At 34.1% G+C, this 19025-nt stretch overlaps 1 protein-coding gene across 1 annotated transcript in view; it reads right to left on the bottom strand.

The window, feature by feature from the left end:
* Positions 1 to 19025, bottom strand: part of LOC119634569 (homeobox protein vnd) — a 40275-nt gene that overhangs the window by 7289 nt on the left and 13961 nt on the right. Inside the window, exon 3 of the mRNA XM_038028806.1 lies at positions 1369 to 1898. Within this exon, the coding sequence (XP_037884734.1) occupies positions 1369 to 1898 (530 nt within the window). The remainder of the gene's footprint in view (positions 1 to 1368; positions 1899 to 19025) is intronic.

The raw sequence follows: 19025 nt of genomic DNA, 5'->3' as shown, positions 1-19025 counted from the left end.
TCTCTCTCTCTCTCTCTCTCTCTCTCTCTCTCTCTCTCTCTCTCTCTCTCTTTCTATCTATCTTTCTCTCTCTCTCTCTCTCTCTCTTTCTCTTTCTCTTTCTCTCCTCCTCTCTACGTAACGAAAATTGAGAACACCTTTGCTTTCCGCGTTTTTTGCCTTTTATTCATTAAGTACAACACATACATACACCATATAAATTTTCATTTTTATTCTGGAAACAGAATAAATCAGCCGCATCGATTCAATATTATAGAGTATGAAAATTTAGTTCGTTTAATATTTTTTACGATCAGAGTGATGGGTGTAAAAGATTCGATCAAGATCGAATACAATTTTCTTGTTGAACTGTTTCTACAAACTTTCGAATTAGTCGAAAAGGGGAATTAAACGATTTCTTCGCAGCTATGAATATCAGCAACGACATCCAACGACTCGTTAAATGATTCATATGAAACGAATATTGTATCGAATAAGAAATGGATAAAGCAATAGTTTATTAAAGGGAGTTTGTTAAAGTAAAGTCCAATCAGGTTTATTTTTATTCGGAACTCGTATAGGACTTGTTTAGCATATATGCGTTTCTTTTTTTTTTTTTTTTTTTTTCTATATATTTCTTATTCTTAGTTATAGTAGTCCTGCAGTGTTTTAAAACACGATCTGCACAATTAACCCAATAAACAACGAGACAAATGTAGATCTGTTTTATGAACTCTACTACAGTTAATAGACCGCAACCGGAGGAATAGGTGAGTGTAGTTAAACAACCAAGATGTGTCCGTTACTTATGAGTTTATAATAAGAACTACGAGCACTTTTCCTCACCACTCTTTAATGGTAAATCCGAATTGTAAGGATTTTCATTAAGGGCCTCATACATATCTATCATCCTTTGTATCGTACATTGTATTAATCTGATGTCGGAGGAAAGATATTTTTATAAAAATTGTAAAACTAGAATGGCGAGGTGTTGCACGACTAAAAGAAAAGTGCTTGAGTTATCACTAAAGCGGTCTATTTTATCAAGACGGTAACATTAATCAAACAATTTGAAAAAAAATTCAAATCAATTCAAAATTTAAAACACTTATCTGAACGATTGGTGAGATCTTATGGATAATATGAACGCCATTCAAGCTTATGCTATGAAATTGAAAGGAATTGGAGCAAGCATCACGGAAGCAAGAAATGGGAATATGATCCCGCCTGGACACGGTTATGAATGAATTGATTTGCTTGAAAACTTTTTTTTCTAGTACCTATAGGTCGGCGATTAATAGATTCTATCTGCAGATAGAGTCATGACCTTTCCTGTAGTAGTGGGGCAGGGTTTCTCTAATGCGACTTTGAAATATTTTTAAAACTTACCATATATATCATTCTCCTTGATCCATGTTGATCCTCGTCCAGTATGTGTTAGCATCGTATGAGCCATGTGATGGTATGAGGACATGTCATCATTAAAACCATTGGTGAAATTTTTTGGTAAATATTGACCGGCAGCAGCCACTGCTGCGGCAGCATTATGGGTGGCTATGAGGTGTGCTGCGGCCTGAGCCTGAGCCTGAGCCTGAGCTGTAGCTGTCACAATATTTGATGTGGAAGCGGGTGCGTTATTCTGATCTAAATTAGTGATGTGCGGTGGTTGACTTGATACACTCGTCGCTGACAGAGCAGAAGTATGCGTAGGATTGTCATTAAGACTGGTTACCGATGTTAAATGATTGCTGATGGCGTTGGCATGATGAGAGGTGGTATGACTAGAATTTATACTTGTTATATCACTGTTTTGCGCGTTACCAACACCGTTCTTTAGTTCCGATCCTTCTAAATTCAAAATGTCCGATATATGAAAGCCGGAAGATCTTTGCGACGATGGTATTTTGGCATCAAAAAGACTTTAAACCGAAAAGAAAGCAAAAAAAAAAAAAACGAAATACAATTAAACAGATTTACTTACAGTTTACATGTGAGGCATTGACAAAAATGTGTGAAAGTTAAGGTTGTTATGGGAAAACAACAAACATACAAAACCTAATCTGGTTTTTGTAGCACTTTAAGTAAATTTAATTTTTAGTTTTACTTTCTTAATGCCAACAACAACAACAAGAACAACAAGAACAACAAGAACAACAAACAACAACTATTAATAGAAATCTCTTAAGACTTAAGATTTAAATTGAAACCAATAGTACGAGCACGCGTTTATTTATTAATTTTTCGCATTTTTAACATTGTACACAAAATTCATTTTTATGGTCAGACAAACCGCAAAGTGTTGTTTAAGACGAAACATATGTGCTACGTTGTATACTTAAAATTTTCCTCTTAATGTTCTCTTTTTTTTTTCTTTTTTTTTTGATTTTTTTGTTTTCAAAAATACCTGAAAATTGTTACTTACACGTTAGCACAAATAATCCCACGCCCAATATGGTACGGAAAGATCTCATTGAATAGAGTGCAAGTAAGACCTGTTTTTCTCTACCTTTGGCTGGTGTAAAGGTCAGTCAGCAAGAATGTGTAAAACCATTTGGAAGATATTTTCTACACCTTTAGCTTTATGTGTGCATTTTCCCAGACAGTATGACGCCGAATTTGTGTGCAACATATGTTTTCAAAATATGCTGCGATTTTCCAATGGGTTTTCCCTGTTTACGCTAAAGTAATTGTTGTACTTGAAAATTTCCAATAACCAAACAATGACATTCAATTGAAAGTGTTTTCGAAATTCAACAAGTACGAGCGAAAATAGCTTTATTGCTTAAAATATCTGAGTTGTTTACGTCAAAACGTGCCTGAGCTCGCAGATTGCCTCAACCAGATGGTTTGCATTTCTAAAAGATACGTGCGTTCAATATTCTTTCTTTTAAATGGCATGAGGGAAATTACGTCCATATATGAAGGGAAAAGTGAAAGATAAAAAAAAAAAAGAAGGTAAGCAGGAAATAATTCGTCACCTATACATCTCGGAAAATTATTTAGGATCGGTATGTAAATGCTTTATGCATATTTTATTTAATGGATTTTTCAAGAGCATGAATATCAAACTATCACTTGTCCAGACAAATTACGCCATCTATTACTTGAATGAAGAAAATGCAATCATTACACATTCAATAAATTAAAGATGATCGGGAAGGTTATTTCTTGAAATGGTCCCCTGTACCGTGCAAGTGCAAGGATTCTCAGCAAGGAATACAAAATGGTCGAAAGTTGGAGTATGGGTTGCTGCGCATGTTCTATTTAAATGTACGAATATTAAGAATACCGGCAAAGCCCTACTAAAGATGAAAAAAAAAATTTACATCTCTTAGGTATGGGTCCTTTGAACTTTGAAATGATATTCGTGGTCGGCGCGGTACTATCGCGTTCACGATTTTGTGGAAAAACAACATCAGTTTGCTAAATTTCAAATCCGAGTTGCTAGGATTAAGATTAAGCTGCCATTCGCCATTCATTAGGGTCGAGTTTCAACTATGAGTGCATCTCACCTTTTTTTGATTTTTGCTTTACCGGAATCATCAATTGACTCGAGATTATTTACGCTTAGAAAATAAATAAAATGATATTTAATTTTCCTCGGACAAATAGAGCGACAAAGTGAACTATGCGAGGAAATAATTAACAAAGTTTCGTATATGTCTTGAGAGAATTGATTGGTCAATGTTACGGGTTAACGCGGATATCTGTGGCCATGAATTGTTGATAGCAGGGAATGAAGAAGGAGCATTCATTTTATATCCATCAATATTGGCTGACTGGCCGGCGAATGTGAGGAAGATATTTGAAATTAAAGATTTTTCAATTTCTCAATGTTCGCATATCCCTCCCAATATATATGCAGATGCAACCTGCTACACTCCTCTTGAATCGTAAAGAATAAAATTCTTGCAATTATAATATTTTCATACAATTTTTTATCTGCGTCACGAGTCTGATTGAACGTCTTCATAAAATGTCGGCATAAATTTTCACTTCTGCAAACACTATAGTACTTACATACATTCGACTCATGAGGTTGGATAAACGACTGTACAAAAGCCACTTAGCCATCAGAAAAATGGAATTAGTGAGAGTGAGAAAGTGAGAATTCTATCAGTTTCGCAACATTTCACAATTCGCTATACGCTCTTAACTTTCTTCGAGTGATAGCTTTATAGATTTTGTAACATTTTATAATGTAACTGAAATGATTTCATACTCTAATGTGTACGTGTGTATTTGCTTAATCGATAAACAGGTGAACTATATAGAAGGCACTTAAAAACAAATCGAATAGGCCTTCGAATTTGAATATGCCCTTGTAGCAGAACATAATTTTAAAGACGCACAACTTCATCAATACCTTAGCCATATTGTTAGTATTACTCTTGTTTTAACTTGAAGCGTTAGCGCTATCTTTGCAAATTGTTTATGTAAGTAATTAGAAGAAACTCTAAAGTTAATTTTAAGGATTTATGTGAAAGCAGGCCTTTAAATTAGATAAATAAAGAAATTGTTTTATTTATGAGACCTATTAGCTTTCCATGGTCCTCTTCTGATAGGTATTCGAGATCCATTTTAGCGAAACCGCTTTGGGTCGCTTGAACTTGTTAATGGGAAAAAAAGGTCAGACGTTTCGCTTACCCAGGCAAAGCACTACGCAAGGCAGCTGGATAAAATGCCGCTGGCAGTAATGAGTGACCCCAAGGCGGCAACAGCATAGGTGACCAATGTAGAAATGGGGCGGCCGCTACGGCAGCAGCCGCCGCCGATGGTACCATTAAATTACTCATACCGTGAAGTGCAGGAAATCCACTAAATCCCGTCGCTCCTGTAGGTATGCGTAAATGTTCTTGCGGTGTATTGGCGGGTACGGTAGTTGTAGCAGTTTTCGGTGTCCGGCCATCGATTTCGATGCGTTTTGTATCCTTTGTGGTATCATGCGTTGAATTGCGTAATGGCAGAGACGAAGGTGCGTTTAAAGGTTGCGGTGGGGTCGGCGAGCGTGATCGCGAATGCTGAGCAATTTGTGGCGGTGGCGAAGATATGCTTATATCTGAATCTCGCTGAGTCGGTGAGAGGGGCTCAGATATTTGTCTTAATGATTCACACGATTTTCGTCGCGTCGGCGATCGTGTGGGCGTCAGCGACCGTTTACGTTTTTCAGCCACTTTGAAGCAGTTTGTAAAACACTTAAGTTGAATTTGGTTATTTGGTTATCTTCAAGGACTCTTTAATCCAAATCAACTAACTAAACACTTCAATTTTCCACTTAATGTTACTTTTACTTATTTTCACTTATTATTATGGCCGGTCTTTCCCTTCACAATTTATTTTAGTTATGGGAATTTTGTTACTTTGCGCAAATTTTCTAATCTTTCTTTTTATTTCGGGATTTTTTCTAATGTTTAGGTTTTGTATGCAAAACCGCGCGCGCTACTGATGCAAACTATTTGAAGTGCCATCAACAACTAACGAGTATCTAAAAGAACTGTGAAAAATTTCAAATATTGAAAAGTGGTTGGCTAAGCATCTAACAACAATAACAGCAACTATCGCCACCACCACCACCACCACCACCATCACCATCACCATCAACATTGCCGTTACCATTGTCCTTATTGTCATCATTTTCAATAACAACACGAGCAGAATTGTGCTGGGAAAGTATAAAAAAAAAACTCAGTTAAAAATCCACTTTTACCTCCAGCCATTATTGAAGCGTTTACAGAAATTGTAGCAATCGATCGATTTTGCTAAGTGGCTTCTCATGTCCTCCGCTCAACAAGCTCTTAACCGACCAACCCATCATCAACACCAATTGCCTTCGAGTACACACAATACATAACAGACAACGCACACAAAATCAAACGCAATATAAATTGCCCGCTTGCTCATGATCTAACGGGCTTAAGAACCCATGTATGGTTGTCGCAGAATCTTTTTCTCTTTCTCTCTCTCTCCCTCTCTTTTTCTTTCTTTCTCTTTCCCGTTTTCTTTCTCCCTCTCTCTCTTTCTCTCTCTCTCTCTCTCTCTCTCTCTCTGTCGCATTTTAACTTCTGTGTATGCGCATACTCTTGCCACCACCCAAACTTGACGGTGGTTGTTGTAGCGGGTACTTGAATTCGAGTTCTCATCTTGTAAGTATGGCATGTGTGCTGAAGTAGTTTTTTGTTGTTATCCTTGGGCAAAAAACGAAGGAAAGAAAAAAACAACTAAAACCAGGGCTTGGTAAAGACTTTTTACTTTTTTACTCTCTTTCTTTCTCTCCCTTTTTTTAGTGTACATTTTTTTTTTCTATCTTTCTCTTTTCCCATTGCTGCTTCTTCTCAACCAACCATCATTGAGGCTTAACCGGTTTGTAGTTTATTTCGTTGGGCACTCGTTATGCTTGTTCTCGTTTTTAAGCGTTTTTCACTCTTGATTGAAGTGCACTGCTCTCCAAACCAAAAGGAAAAAACGAAAGGAAGAAATTTAGAATAAGAGTTTAACGCGCCCATTATTTGATTATTTACTTTTCTCATGTTATTGTTGTTTTTGTTGATTTTTTCCTTTCTTGTTTTATTAACTTCCCAGGGATTTATACATTGAAAGCGTTTACGCAAATATCTATGGTGTGTCGCGCGCTTCCTTCTGGCTGCTTATTTATGCTGTCATCATCATTTTTAACCATCATCATCATCATCATCAGCAGCATTTTTATTTGCTACATACATACATAGTGAGTCAATGTTTTATAGTCGCTTTAGTTGTCGCGTTGTTGTCTTATAGTTAGTTAACCATTTCATTTATATGAAATGTTTTCTGTTGGATTTTTTTATGAGCTCGATATTTTCATGAACATTCTCTTTTTATTTAATCAATTCTCTGTTCTATGTTTTTTTTTTTTTTTTTTTTTGTTCTTTGTTTATATGGTCTTCCTTTCCCATTCGTCTCTTATGTAATTTAATTAAATCAGGAAAAGCGACGGGTAAGAAATTAACATTGTTACGTACAGGGAATGGAAATTTTTTTATCCTTTGCACCTTAACTTGTGGTTAAATTGAATTTATTTACGTTCAATAAAATCGAAAGCTTCATAGTTTTCTTCATTTATGTAGGACCTATATCTAGGACTCTGAGGATCTCTCTCTCTCTCTCTCTCTCTCTCTCTCTGTCCAGCATTTTTAATTGAAAGGGAAAACCGTTTTAATAGAACCTCTCCATATATAGAATTTATACACAATTAGTTTTTCTAACTTGATTAACTATCGCAAAAAATATGACATTTCCTTAATTTGAAAGGAAAAGCAATAATATAAAGGAAATTCTGAATTTCCTCCTTAAAAAATAAAAAAGCTAGAAGAACATAAATAATTTTTTTTCTTCCAATTTTCTTTTTTAATAGATTTTTTTCTTATCTTTTCTTATCTAATAAAATGAAGGCTTGGCTGTAGTTACAAAATTCTGTAAAAGACATACAGAATTCAAACTGAACTTGCATTTATACTGCGAATCCCAGTCTGCGATTCGAGTGCAGCAAAAACTACCGCTAGCATGGTCTACAATTTTGCTACTAATCCTGCATATATTTCATTCTACTTATCTGCCAGATTGCTGCGCAGAGCCGTAAGTAGTTACAAAGCGCGGTTTTATCAAGTCGACGGATTCGGGTTCAGTCTTCATTGCGGTAAACCAAGCTTTGTTTATCATTAGTGTGCGGTCGTTGCGTCGTCTTGAGTGCTCGATCGGTAAGAGCCTAACACTTACCAGGAATCGGTCATGCAATTTACAGATTGCGGCCTCGCGCTCTCTCTCTCTCTTGATTCGTTAGCATTAAATGTATTGGGAGACATCCCCTGAATGATGACTCATAGAAAGAAACAAATAACAATGCTGCAGTCGGGCAAGGCTGACTATTATGTACCCTACACCACTTTGCTAAATTAATAATAAACCAATATTTTTTTCTTGTAAATGCATAATTTTTTACGAAAGCCCACATACTGGGTCCTAAAAGGGTCTAATTTCATGAGGGTCTCCATTCAAAATTCTCTAAGGACAAATTTTCTTCATAAAATATTAAAAATCAGACATTTGCGGTATATAAAGCCTTATTTTCCATTTGAATTATTATATGGGTTGGAATGCAAAAAATAAATTTATGTTAAATTATTATTATGAACGAATTTTCACCGGAAAGTATTGAAAATTAGTGCTTTTTACTAGCTAAAGATTCAGTTTCCATCAGAACGGTTGTATGGCAACGGGGTCCCAAAATTTGCCGCATTCGGTCTAAAGTTTTTACACCAAATTAAAATACCGATTTCTCTCGGGATATCCTTCAAATTATAATATTATTCCTATAGCGACTTACCAAGAGATGGCGGTATATGGGAAATGGTGCGATCCACGTTCGTTGTTCTCCGGAAACAAGTCAGTGCATCAATTTCACATTGAATACAATGCACATAATGGATAGACATCAGACGAATAGAATGACAGAAGGACAGACGGACAGACAAGCTGAGATCGATATGAAATTATTTTCCCGCCCGCTCAAACTTAATATGCCCTTTACCCACAGGTGTGGTAGGTTATAAAAGAAAAAGCATTTTCAGTTTAGAAGCGAACTTCTTCGCAATTCTACGAAAAACGTTGTCTCGCTCTTCACAATCGCAGTATATATAGTAGCCCTTTACACAATGATTACCCAATAATTTGTATGAAAATTGGTACAAGAGGGTGTGACTAGGCAAATAAATATGCTATGTGAAATTTGAATCCCATAGGTGTATTGTTTAGATCTCTTCCAATGTAAAATCCTTCATCAATAGTAAACGATTACATTTTTTGACGAAGTCAAGTGCATTATATAGAGTGTAGTGATGCAGAGTGTATTTAATGGATGTCAAAAAAACTGAGAGTTGCGTAATTTTATGTCTATATATCTATCCATACTATTATAATTTGAAAAAATTAAATACCGAATCGCTTACTCAAAAATCAAGGTCACGGAGAAAATGAATTTCTTGTGACTATCATATATATCAAGTCAACTAGAAAAACATTGTTAAGTTGATAGAGAAAATGCTTCTGAATCGATGGTCAACATGAGTCTCTTCTACGTCCTTCTGGGTGTTGCATACATCCCTACAAGGCCAGTATACTGCAAGTGCCACTCTATATAATGAGTCGAAACGATGGTTCTTCTAAAGCTTGCGATAACAATTTGTCTTCTGTCAGTTTTATCTCAGTTTTAAAAAGTATGCAGAAGGAAGATTAAAGATCCCAGATACGCTCGACACGTTGTGATTATCGCTTTTTCTCTATATAAAACTAAGAACAATTAATCGTTTAAATGTCGATATCTATCGATGCATACAATGTTTGAATTACAGAGGCCTGTAAGCAGGCAATCTAATGTGTTAAGACGCACGCTTTTATCTCTTGAATGGATTTAATCATGTGTGTACAGCCATGGACAAGTAAATAGCGTACACTTAGTATCAGCTCAGTATGGCTCGCCGATAGCAAGCGCTATACAGCATTAAATACTTAAAGGTTAATAAACGAAAAACGATTAATATTTAGATATAAATAATTGTAGTTTATTTCATTTTCTCGCGAAGGATTTTATCCAAGAAATTTTCATACCTTGGCATTAGGTCTAAATAGTTTAAACTATATTTCTAATGGCGTGACGTTAGACTACCATGTAGTGTAGCTCACAGATTTGTCTTTGCTATAAAGTGAGCGATTTTCATACTCGGTTCCCATCTTTGCTAGAGTAATTATAATTAGGTGCTTGCATGTATTTTGATCATTTTTTTCCTTTCAAAAAGTCATTTTTTGGAGAAAAATTGGTATATTATATATTAGTCAAAATATTTTCCATGATTTTCTACATTTCGATTTTTCGATCTTTCTGGCAACGTGGCCATATTGTGTCGAAAGAACGATAATGGCTTGGCAGCGAACCAATTATCGAACCATTTTCGCACTTCTTCATCATTTCGAAAGCGCGTGTCAGCCAAGCTATGCTGCGACGATTTGAGCAAGTGGTAATCAGAAGGCTTTATACCTCTGTAACAGTGTGTCCTTGAGAACTCTTGCAAGGAGAATGACTTTGTGTCTATTAAACGCGATTGCTGTCTTTTTTGTAACCAGATATTGTTCAATTGACGTCGGTAAACATCTCCAATAACAGTTTCATTTGCTTTGAGTAGCTCGGAATACACTACACTCTAGCGATTATAGTGAACGCACAGCAAAACTTTATGACCATAAGTATTCCGCTTCGGTGTTGACGTAGACCCCTCTCCTGGACTAAACCATGACTTTTTGCACTTGGTATTTTCGTAGTAGATCCATTTTTCATCGCCAGTCCCAAGATACCATAGAAAACTTATTATTTTTTTGCTTGGCAAGCAATGCTGCCGGGAATTTTGAAAAGGTTCGTAAAGGTATTTTTAGTCAATCCGTATTTTGGCAATCGCTTTTCCTTTTTTTTGAATTTTTCTCAACGCACGTAAACATCTAAAAATAGTCGATTCATCAATTACTAAGATGCTCGAAAGGTCTTTGAGTGTTTAAGCTGGACTTTCATCCACTATGTCTGTGACAATGCATTTTCAGCGACCTTTTTTGATCTTCCAGGCCGTTTTAAAACGTCATAACGTATGTAAGCTTTCGATCAGTTTCAAATTCGGAATATAGCTAAATATCGGCGCCTGTTCGTCTGTCCATCTGTCTGCCTGCTAAGCTATTTAGTATCTGTGCAAACGATTTTGAAAGTTACCTAAAGTGATCAAAGGACACGTCCACAACCCCCACGCACCAATGCAATACAATGCAATCTGAACATCTTTGCTTTCAATGTTGTTTGCTTAGTAGACATAAAGTACAATAAATTTTCACTTTTATTCGGAAAATAGAAAAAATCGGTCAAGCCCATCCAATATTATAGAATAGGCAAATGTAGTTCTTTGCTTTTTTTTAAAAAAATCTTTTTTATGATAATGATGATGGGTAAAACATCTTCGGTCCGAACGAATATAATTTTCTTACTTATTTCATATTTGAGCCATGTACTCCATAATAAGGAAAACCATGCCCACCTATTGGTTTGTGTTGCATGTTCTAAGCAAAATCATTTGTCTAAAAAAAGAGTTTTCCTTAACAATGTTGCCACATAACTCAATTGTTTATTCTCTTGATCGAAGGGCTGAATCGTATTTTCCAAATCCTTAGTTTGCCCAACAGTTCTCATTAACCGCAAGTGCTTTACATTATGTCGGAATGCATGATGCCCATGAATCAATGGGCATGGCTAACGTGTAACATTTTTCATATAAACAACAAAAGTATATTTTTGTTGTGTTCGTTCGAATTTCTTTTAAATTATTTGGACTTATACCTACCTCTAAGGATTATTTATAGATTTGATGTAATTAAGTTTTTCTTAAAGAGTACTTAATGAAAAAATAAGTCTTTTACTTTACAATACATTCGAGACAGTTAACCATCTAACTGGATGAATCTGGTGGTCTAGTCATAGAGCGCGAGCATCGAGATTTACTTTGACATTTTGCGGTTACCAACGAAATTTCTATGTTATTAACCTAGATTATATTTCTAGGCATGCTGTCAAAAAAGTTTCGAGAACCATCTAATAAAAAATATAAGTTTATAACAAGTGTTCCTGAAAGGCCGTCAGACTTGAATGATATTTTGATTTTTGCTATGTATTCAATGTGAAAATTTTGCGCGAAAATCGGTCAACTTGCTAGATAATGTTGGCAAGTTTCGCCAATAATAGTCGTATTGAGTGTACATAAGGGACACAAGGCAATGAAAATAAATGAAGTGATTGAAGAGTAGGGGTTTTTGAAACTATTTCATTAACCTTAACGAAGACGAAAGTCGCGATATTCGGTTAAGTTAGTTTCGTAGACCTGTGCTTGTACTGCCTGTTCTTACAATTCTTGTAATAAGATTTTTAGCTGATTCGCCGATTACGGTTGCATACGAATATTTACTTTTTCCAGATCGCACAAGTTATCATATCATTGGAGGCAATTTCGAAGCAAAACTATGTGCGTAGGGTTTAAGGGGATTTCGTTATACAAAACTTTGATGATCGTTTAAGGGGTTTTGCTTTATTTTCAATAATTTTCTGATACATTTTTTAAACGGTATAATAATGGATGTTAAAGTAAGAAACGATATACATATACGAATATTTATCCCTATACATTAATATCCCTTTTGCCTTAATACAGAAAATGATTAAAAAAAGAAAGAATTCACTTGCGCGATTTTAAGAGAAATTTTCTAAAGAGAAAAAATCCTTAATCATAATAATAATTTCCTCAAAAATTAAGGCCTGCCCACCATGTACAATATATTCTGCCTAAAAGCATTCGAATTTTGATTGGTTTCTACCACTCTCCGTGTACTACATGTCTCTCTCTCTCTCTCTCTCTCTCTCTCTCTCTCTCTCTCTGTCTTTCTTTCGCTTCACAATTTACTCTTTACCTCCTATATCCTTTTGACTGTAGTGAACATTATGCAGCATGCATTCATGTATATACATATGCATAGTTTGTCGTCATTCGTTTTAACGAGAAAAGTGTATGAAAGTATAGGTTTAATTACATATATATATTTGGTTGTGTGTACTATATTTTTGTATAGAACTTTATACATGCAGATATATAGAGAAATGTATGTATGGAGTTTATATTTGAGTGCCCTCTTATGTGTCATAAGAGTTGTTCGCGTACATAACATTAACGAAACTTCTCTGATTGTAGATTCAAAGCAAAAAAAAAAAAAAAAAAAAAAAAAAAAAAAAAAAAAAAAAAAAAAAAGACTTGAATTTTCTTGTTCGCAATATTCATTTCCCTATTCACACGCAAGTATACGTAGGTTATAATACTTGCTTGGTTTTTGCTTGGTATGTATATAAAGTTTTGCAGTTTTTTTTATACTTAATGGTCTCTTTACCCATTTTATTATAAAAACAATTTTGCATACTCATGCAAACTAAATATATGTTATATATATGTATATATATATATATATATATATATATATATATATATATATATATATATATATGTTTATATTAAAGAAAATCAATACTTTTTCAAATGAGTTTAGTTCGAAAAAGTATAATAATATCACAAAAATACGACAACTTTTTCAAACACCTATTGAAGTTGTTTTGTTCAATGTGTTCATTGACTTATTATTATTAGCATGATCATTATTATTATTACTATTATTATTTCACTATACTATATAAGTATCATCAGACTGACTATATACATATATAAATAAAAAATAGATAGAAATAAACAAAAAAAATTATATATATATATATATATATATACATATATAGGTGTAAATAAATGTTTAATAAACAGTTAAGCTAATGCTTCGAGCATAAAATTAATGAATTCTCTTTTATGTAATGTTAAGCAGTAACATAGTGGCCTAAAAGTTAATTGCTAATCTATATAGATATTGTAAGCTGCTGGTAATGGTATTGGGAAAAATTCAAATTGTTTCTTTTTCACATGAATGTAGGTTTCTTTCGTAGGCGTGTTCAATGACCGAATATTTTCAAATCTCCCTTACGCAACAGAAAACTTTAAACATTAATTTTCAATAATGCGCTGACAACCTAATCGACAGCCATGGATGGATAAATCATTTTAATATTAGTAGAGAGTATTTATGCATTCTTGATGCATCGAATGGATTAATATTTACAGCAAGTTAATGCTCAGGCACCCAGAAGAGCGGGAGCTTCTATGGTATAAGTGGGAGACAATCAAATTTAGAATTTCGTTTCAGTTTTTGAGATCGCGAGGGTATAAATACCAGATGCCGGACATATGGGTGGACACACACCAATCTCTGAGCCGTGTAAATATTTTATAATTTAAAAGATTAAAGAAAGCTTTGATAAGTGTTACTGATGTATATATTAATCAATATCAATATTGATGGGACTAAGATGTGTCGACGGCTAAATGTAACATTTATCCCTAGGAAAGCTTCAAGTGGTATAAGGACGTTTTAACTTATGAATGGTTATAAATTCTCTTGTTGGTTTTAAATCGATTGGGAGAGAATTAAAAGAAGCGCACCTTCATCGCGCTGCATGTCCGGCGCAGAAGTCGCATATGAAGCATTTATCGAATCGATTCGATTGATTGTGAAAAACAGGAGGCAAGCGGAGTTCGCAACATATAATATGTGTGAGCACTGGCTTGATTTAAGCCTTTACGTTGTTTATCTGATGTTACGATGTTCAACTATTGCAAAATCTGAAGCATAGAAATGACGCCTATCGGGTTTGGAGGCTAATATTGTTGAGCTGTTTTTATGAAACTTTTATTCTACGAAAATTAACTTCATTCAAAGTATTAGACATCGGCAAGTGCACACATTTCTAATTTTTTTTTTTTTTTTGAGAGAATGTGGATACCGTGCCTAAAATACAAATGGTCTATTGAGACTAAAGGCGCATAGAAACAAACAGTTATAGATTGATTTCATTGCTAATGCAGAGGGAGCAGTGTCAGCGAGTAGCATAGTTCAATTTACTTCTACTTGCATTTTTTGCGCGGCTTTTGCGATAATGGATCGAATGTCATCGTGTTGAAGAATCGCAATACCACGATTTTTGGCATATTGCTCCAGTTTTTCTGTTCAGTGGCATATAATGTCGTTGGTAAGGTTCGATTGCTTGGAGTAACTTATACTACACTGCATCCACAGATGATCTCCTAAATCCAGGCGTCAGGGATACTCGGCTTCATTGTCGCCACTAAAGTCTTCCCTGTCCTGTACAATATGTATCGATCTCATTCTTTGACACCCGCCACTAATCAGTACCATTTAAAAATGTTTTGTGTATACTGCAACGAGCACCAATCTCTTGAGAGGATCAATCGAATTTAATTTCTGTGTTTCATAGTTACATATACTAGGTAAACCAAAAAAAAAAAGAAAAATTCGTGGCATCTTTTTGCAAAACTTAAAAACATTTTTCTTATATTTTAATTCTATTTTACTAAATTATATATACGCGATATTGATCGAAAAACCTTTTCTCATTCTTTTTTTGCAAAAAAATTTCGTCATCATTCTTGAATTTTCGAGAAGTTAACGCGAGCGATTTTCACGGGCGTTTTTCAATCTCAGCAAACATAAAGCATTACGTCAAACCAGATTTTACCATCATTCGTGCAATTTTATCCACCTGAGCTTAGAAACGTTCCCCTGCATTATTACCCTATTTGACCAATCTCTAAACCTTTTCAAAAATGGGTTGATTTCGCCGCTTTTCAACAGCGACTCGCAAAGTAGAATTTCGTTCATGAAAGTTTTCGTTATTCATTCATATATGATGCTCGAATAGCGGCCTTCATTGCCTATCCAGAAAAGTGAAATTATTTTCAGGATTGTTGTTGCAAAAATCTTACAATGTTTTTTCTAATTTTTTTTTTTTTTTTTTTTTTTTTTTTTCTTAAATATTTATCGATCTTTTCTGCCTGTATGTGACTATCATCCTTCATACATCCCGTTTTTAGTTTCTTGTGACTTTTATTACGAAAGTTACTCAACTCAAACGTCTCTGATTACAAAAATTTTCGCAGGGATGCAACATTTTCCTCGATGCAACATTTTCGCTTAGATTTTAAATATTACATACATATATATATATATATATATATATATATATAGAAATACATGCCCTCACACGTCCCCAGTTGGTGAAGTGCTGAAACAATATTTAGGCATTCGTACGCCTATATGCCTAAGCATATAAATGAATATCAGGGACAAAGGCTAAATTATTAGAATCAAAGTAAATTATGATCCAATGTTACTACTAAATGTATTATAAAAATTTCAAGTTTTCATATTATGCCCCTATGGGGATGTCAGGTATTTAAAAATATTGCTTTAAGATGAGCATAAGTTGCTTAATTGTATTTTTCGAAGAAAAAAAAAAAATGTCGAGCAAGTGCAAAAAATCTATTTATAGCTCTTCTGTATGAATTTGAAAATGTTATTCTAAGCAATTATTTATAAATAAGTGCGTGTTTGTGTGTATATATATATACAAGAATATCGAGAAAAAAAAAACCAAAACAATTTTAAATGCATTTAAACACCATTATGGGGCAAATAGTATTAGCTGAGATTATCCGAAGGTAGAAAAACAGAATGATTATACCGAGCTAAACCCAATTACACACACAATGACAACAACAACAACCAAAAACAATGTATGTACATGCGTATCCATTCACCAAGTTAAAAACGAATATACAAATAATACTTAGTAACAAAAATAGCAACAACAACAACAACAATTTGACACCTATTGGGAAAAACTCAAAACAACTGAACAGAAGAGAGAAGAGTGCAAAGAATTGACAAAATAAATAGAAAAAAAAAAATAAAAAAATAAATAAATTAAATAATATAACAAGTAAGAGAATTATATTCGGCTATGATCGAATTTTAGTTACCCATCATATTTATCATAGGAATAAACGAAAAAATAAAGTTTCGGATGGGCGCGTGGCTATGCGAAATTCCTGTCCTAGTATTTCTTGCAATTTATGATTAATGACGAAAAGAAATTGACTTTTTTGCGTTTAAAAAGAAGTGGCATTCACGGTTGGTTGGTTGGTTGGTTGGTTGTACTATAATCAGGACCCTTAACCTACTTGACTCATTTTTTGCAGGCAAAAGCCACTATTTTGTCGACTAATTTTCAGTCGATATTTCAATCTTGACAAGTGAAAGACTGTTAATCATAGGGCACACACAGTGCGGACAAACAGACGGAAGTACAGATATTCGTAGATCGAGGCAAAAATCAGATAGTGATGATGTTTTATACGGCTCATGGAGCTTGCTTTTGGTTCAAGACAATTTAATATCAACGGTAAAGCTTTACCGCCTTTAAAGCAAATAGTAGGTATTCGTCATCTAAAAATCCATCGAATTTAATTTATTATATTATTTATATATATATATATATATATATATATATATATATTTTTTTTTTTTTTTCTTAGAACGATTTATGTAAAACTCGCTATGCTTCCTTTACTTAATTTGTTTATTTTTTTTTTAAAGGAGCAGCAACTTAGGCGATTGAGGCGTATATTTACAAGCCCGTTGATGATACAAAAAAAAAAAAAAAGTATGTTAGATGAAGAATTGCCAATTTGATGACTTGAAGTCGTCTTTCTTCCTTGATATGAAAGATCCATAGATTTATTTAAATCTATTCAAAAACCTACCCAAATAATGGAGATCCGTGACCTTACTATTCATCCTGCAATCAAGCGCGCAGAGCAACAAAACCATTTTGCGGTCTCGTTTTTATTTACTCATTTTTTAAATGTTATCAACGGAGTAACAAAATTAGTAAACCTTGATGTGTTACTAAGCCATATAAAGAAGAAATACTATATACATATTATTGCGGTGTTTTCCAAGCGATTTCACTCACATGTGTTCCTGCTTTTGTTAATGTGTTTTGTTTGTTGCAACAAAAACATCATAAGTGAGTGCCCAGAAGGCCCGTAATAAGCAATCTACTCTTTGGCAAACTTGTGTTTGGTTTGTTGCAAATAAAAAAAGAAAAAAAGAAAAAATGAGAAAAACCAAACAAACGGATGAGAAAAGGTGACAAAGTGGAAATAATTTGCTTTGTTTCATATTTGACATATACGACTGTAGACTTCTTGTTGCTGCTGCTGCTGCTGCTGCTCTTGTCGTTGTTGTTGTTTTTGTTGTTGTTCATCTTTTCAAAATGTTGCAACATTGGATTATTGTTGAAAATTTATTTATTTATTTATTTATTTATTTCTTTCTGGCATGATAGGCAGTGAATGCAATGAATACAAATTTCATTTAATGTTAATGCGACTTTAGCCATTTGTAAAACCAGCAAAAACAACAAAAACACTCTCACTGATATAAATCTGGTTATTATTTAATGTTTTTAAAATGTTGTTACAAAAACCCGCAAACGTATCTTAAACAGTTTTAGCAAATTAAAGACAATTTTCCGATAATTTAATTTTTTTTTTTTTTTTTTTTTTTTTTTTTTTTGCAAATAAAACCAAAACATTCTTAGAATTGTTGCTTAATCTTTTAGATTTTTAGTTTTTTTAATTTGGTTTTTCCCCCCATTTGCCTTTAGATGTTACGTTCTTCGTTATTCGTATATGAACATCTTGACAATTGAGACAAATTTTCCTTTTTCTTTTATCATGTGAGAATAAAAGAAATCAAAAAATAATTGCTTAAATGTGGGCGTAACACTCAATAGTAGGTAGTATTTGTATCATGTTTTAGATAAATATCTTTTATCGATCGCAAGTTACATATGCTTTTTGTCTATAAGTTACCTAACTCCGCGCATATGCAGTCCTATGCTTAAGTTTTATATATTTCATAAGCATGGAGTTTGCCTCGGGTTTTGGGCGATCATTTACTATAAATTTATAATTTCCAATCTTGTGCTTACAATGTCGCCGAGATAAGGTGGTACGTAAATATATATGTAGGTAAGTTGGTAGGCACGTAAATGGGTAGACAGTTATCTACGTAGGTAGAAAGTAGTAATGAAGCCTTTTTTTTTTTTCTTGTTATGAGCGTAGTGACAGTGCACTGCCAATTGGTGGCGCTATACTGGGATTAAACGGTCTCGGAACTGCTTTCAAATTATCTCGAGATGGACCTTTATGGATTCTTGATCCTCATTATATCATCCCAACTTCGGTGCCCGCTAACATGACCGCTAGAGCAGATTATTTGGGGAGATCTGAAAAGGTTGTTTCTCGAACATGCCCAACAGTGTGCTGCGCATTTCGTTGGTGCCCCCGCATAGGTCGTATTAGAAAAAACAATTAAATTAATTACCGGAAATTATTTAAGCATTCGTTAGCATGTAGAACTGTAAGCTGTTTAAGCCAAAGCGTATTTTGAGTAGGACCATGGACAACTCTGGGAAA

Source organism: Glossina fuscipes, unplaced genomic scaffold (assembly GCF_014805625.2).
Source record: "Glossina fuscipes isolate IAEA_lab_2018 unplaced genomic scaffold, Yale_Gfus_2 0, whole genome shotgun sequence".
NCBI classification, from domain to species: domain Eukaryota; kingdom Metazoa; phylum Arthropoda; class Insecta; order Diptera; family Glossinidae; genus Glossina; species Glossina fuscipes.
This window is presented reverse-complemented; position numbering and strand designations above follow the sequence as displayed.